Source organism: Fukomys damarensis, unplaced genomic scaffold (genome assembly GCF_012274545.1).
Source record: "Fukomys damarensis isolate Sample0158 unplaced genomic scaffold, DMR_v1.0_HiC HiC_scaffold_13, whole genome shotgun sequence".
Taxonomy (NCBI): Eukaryota; Metazoa; Chordata; class Mammalia; order Rodentia; family Bathyergidae; genus Fukomys; species Fukomys damarensis.
The window spans coordinates 37,770,691-37,774,635 of NW_022900925.1; the positions used below are offsets into that span (position 1 = coordinate 37,770,691).

Genomic DNA, 3,945 nt, shown 5'->3' on the forward strand with positions numbered 1-3,945 from the left:
CCCTGGCAAGTGACCATTCCAAGGTTGGCGATGTAACTGCAGGCCACATGCTTGACAGGAAATGCTGGGCCCTGTGTTGATCCCAGTGGGGGGAGAAAGGAGTAGTACTGCGGGGGGTGGGTGGGGGTCCAGGTGGTGCAGGCCTGTAACCTCAGCACTCCGGGAGGACGAGGCAGGAGGATTTCAAGCACAAACCCAGGGTGGACAAATTATGGACTTAGCGAGACCCCCTGTCCAAAAATAAAAATAAAAATAAAAAAAAAGAGGGCTGTAGGGCTGGGGATTTAGCTCAGTGGTTCTGCTGCCTGCCTTGCAAGTGCAACGACCCAGGTTCAATCCCTGGTACAAAAAAAAAAAAAGAGGGCTGCAGTGCAAAGGCCCTGGGTTCAACCGAAGTTATTGTAAAAACAAACAAATCAAACCCCTTCCTCCAACGGGTCATCTCTGACCTTTAGGTTTGCATGGGGTGGGGTGGGGCTCTGTTAAACATCCCGAAGGGCATAGGGCCTGCTCGGTCCTCTTCATGGAAAAGGTGAGGGACACATCCAGGGTGCTGGGCACCGCTGGCAGCTGAGCAGCAGCGGACTCAGCCTCTCCTGTCTTTCTGTCTGGGACAGGGTCTCACTTGCACAATTCAGGCTGGCCTTGAACACACTGTGTGGCCCAGGCTTGCCTTGAACTTGCAGGGATCCTCCTGCCTCAGCCTCCTGAGTGCTGGGATCACAGGCCACCTCGCCAGCCCTTGTCCCTTCTGCCTGGGCAGGCTGCAGTGTGGGGGGGGGCCGGGGGAGGAAGCTGTAGGGTGGGGTCCTGGAGAGCCCAGAGGGGACCGGGGGAGGAAGCTGTAGGGTGGGGTCCTGGAGAGCCCAGAGGGGCAGCAGGAAGTGGGACGCATCGGAAGTGCAGCTCGCTGCTGCTGGCGGTCACAGTCCTGAGCCAGGCTGGGCGGGGCAGGCAGGGTTCCAGAACCCCAGCGGGTGGGCGTGAGCGCACAATATGCCATGACCTCACTGCACCCAGGGTTCTGGGCTGGACATGAGAGATGTAGCAGGGAAAGGGAGCGACAGCTGCCTTCAGGGGCCCCCGACCCTCAGCTCGCCCAGGAGCACAGCCTCTCCCCGCTGGTCCCCAGGAGCCATGGACGTGGAGGGCGCTGCGGCAGCCCCGCGCTTCCCCCAGCCTCACATGGAGAGGAAAATGAGCGCCATGACCTGTGAGATCTTCAACGAGCTCCGGCTGGAGGGCAAGCTCTGCGACGTGGTCATCAAGGCCCACGGCTTCGAGTTCAACGCCCACAAGAACGTCCTCTGCAGCTGCAGCTCCTACTTTAGGTGCGGCCGAAGAGCCGGGGGAGGGAGATCCCGGGGTCCAGGTCGGAGCGGGAAGCACAGAGGGGAACCGGCTCGGGGGCGGGTGGCAGGGGAGGACGGTGGGAGCGGAACTGGCAGTCAGGAGCACGGAGGGTTCTGCTCCTTCTCGGCCATTTGGTTACTGGGGATTGAACCCCGCGCCTTTGTGTGCCGAGCTGCACCCCAGCCTGTTTTTAATATTATTATTTATTTATTTACTGTTGGTACCAGGAATCAAACTCAGGACCTGGCGCCTGCGAGGCAGGCAGTGGCGGCGCCTCTGAGCCAAACCCCAGGCCCTTTAGGATCATTTTTGATATAATGTCTCCGTAACATTACGGTCAGGCTGGACTCGATCTTTCGAGCCTCCTGCCTCAGCCTCCTACAATGTTGGGATCCTGGTCCTCCACAGATCAACTTCTTCCCAGCGTGCTTGCTGCGCCCTTGGTGGAAAATGTCCAGTCGCCTGGAGAGGGGGAGGCGGTGATGGCAGGAAAGGCTCCCGGCTGCCAGCCTCTCTGTCTTTTCCAGAGCTCTGTTCACGAGCGGCTGGAACAGCACGGAGAAGAAGGTGTACAACATCCCCGGCGTCTCCCCCGACATGATGAAGCTGATCATAGAGTACGCCTACACGCGCACCGTGCCCATCACCCCCGACAACGTGGAGAAGCTGCTGGCGGCCGCCGACCAGCTCAACATCATGGGCATCGTGCGGGGCTGCTGCGAGTTCCTCAGGGCTGAGCTGTGCCTGGACAACTGCATCGGCATCTGCAAGTTCACCGACTACTACTACTGCCCCGAGCTGCGGCAGAAGGCCTACATGTTCATCCTGCACAACTTCGAGGACATGGTGAAGGTCTCCGCTGAGTTTCTGGAGCTGTCCGTCACCGAGCTCAAGGACATCATAGAAAAGGACGAGCTCAATGTCAAGCAGGAGGACGCTGTGTTCGAGGCCATTTTAAAGTGGATTTCCCACGACCCCCCGAACCGGAAGCAGTACATCTCGGTTTTACTTCCCAAGGTCGAGTTTGGTTGTTCTCTGTGAATGCTCAGTTGCTCTTTTAGTTGGGAGCCATGGTCTCACGGAGTCACTAAGTCACCCAGGCCAGGTTCGAATGTTCAGTCCTCCTGCCTCAGCCTCCCCGAACACTAGGACTGCGGTCATTGCTCACTCTGGGTCCGTTTCTCCCAGTGGGACTCTCCCCGAGAGACACACTCTGGTCAGGATGGTCCTGGGGCTGAGTAGAAAGGAGCCACCTCTCCTCTGTGCTGGAACTTTGCAGCTTCTCTTCCCTTGACATTTCGAGTTCCTTCTATCCCAGTTACATCCTTTAGCCAAAGTCCTCCCTGGTCTCCGGAGGAGAGGGTTTTTTTTTTCACCCTTTGGCCAGTCAAAGAATCTGTGTGCCCACCCTACCAGCTGGCCCAGATGCCCAGTCGTGAGTGTCCACACAGTGCTAGCCGCGGGCTGATGGTTCACGTTACTCTACACAGATGTGCAGTTCTGAACAGTTACCCTGCTGCTGTTGGTCTAAGAGTCCTAGACAACTGTGCCTGTGGACTGGGTGGCTCTGTGACCCTGCCTGGTGCCTCATTCTCAGTATCTGGGTGTATGCTGCCTCCTACAAACAATCTATACATTTTCTGCAGTGTTGGGGTTGAACTGAGCTACATTCCCTGGCCCTTTCTTGTTTATTTATTTGACTTGATTTTGTGAGACAAGAGTTTCGCTATGTTCGAACTGGCCTCGAACTCCTGGCCATCCTCCTGCCTCAGCCTCCCATAGTGCTGTGTACCAGGGTGACGGGTGCGCTACCAGGCCTGGTGTAAACCAACTATTCTGTTGATGCGTTACACATTTACGAAGCAGGCCCAAAGTTCACAGCGACCCGCAGCCAGCCTGCGGAAGGGGAGCAGGGCCACCCGGGAGTCCCGCAGCCCCACCTCACCCAGAGGCCCGTCTGTGCCCTCCAGGTGCGCCTGGCGCTCATGCACGCCGAGTACTTCATGAACAACGTGAAGATGAACGACTACGTCAGAGACAGCGAGGAGTGCAAGCCGGTGATCATCAACGCGCTCAAGGCCATGTACGACCTCAACATGAACGGGCCGTCCAACTCGGACTTCACCAACCCGCTCACGCGGCCGCGCCTGCCCTACGCCATCCTCTTCGCCATCGGCGGCTGGAGTGGCGGCAGCCCGACCAACGCCATCGAGGCGTACGATGCGCGCGCCGACCGCTGGGTGAACGTGACCTGCGAGGAGGAGAGCCCGCGCGCCTACCACGGCGCCGCCTACCTCAAGGGCTACGTCTACATCATCGGCGGCTTCGACAGCGTCGACTACTTCAACAGCGTCAAGCGCTTCGACCCGGTGCGCAAGACCTGGCACCAGGTGGCGCCCATGCACTCGCGGCGCTGCTACGTGAGCGTCACGGTGCTCAGCGACTTCATCTACGCCATGGGCGGCTTCGACGGCTACGTGCGCCTCAACACGGCCGAGCGCTACGAGCCCGAGACCAACCAGTGGACGCTCATCGCGCCCATGCACGAGCAGCGCAGCGACGCGAGCGCCACCACGCTCTACGGCAAGGTGC

The 3,945-nt window shown here is 59.0% G+C and overlaps 1 protein-coding gene across 1 annotated transcript in view; it reads left to right on the top strand.

The window, feature by feature from the left end:
* The first annotated feature begins 964 nt into the window (after nucleotides 1–964).
* The window catches only part of Klhl10 (kelch like family member 10), a 5,474-nt gene continuing 2,493 nt past the window's right edge, over nucleotides 965–3,945 (top strand). Inside the window, exons 1-3 of the mRNA XM_010635551.2 lie at nucleotides 965–1,331; nucleotides 1,881–2,370; nucleotides 3,324–3,941. Coding sequence (XP_010633853.1) covers nucleotides 1,036–1,331; nucleotides 1,881–2,370; nucleotides 3,324–3,941 — 1,404 coding nt within the window. The 5' untranslated portion in view covers nucleotides 965–1,035. The remainder of the gene's footprint in view (nucleotides 1,332–1,880; nucleotides 2,371–3,323; nucleotides 3,942–3,945) is intronic.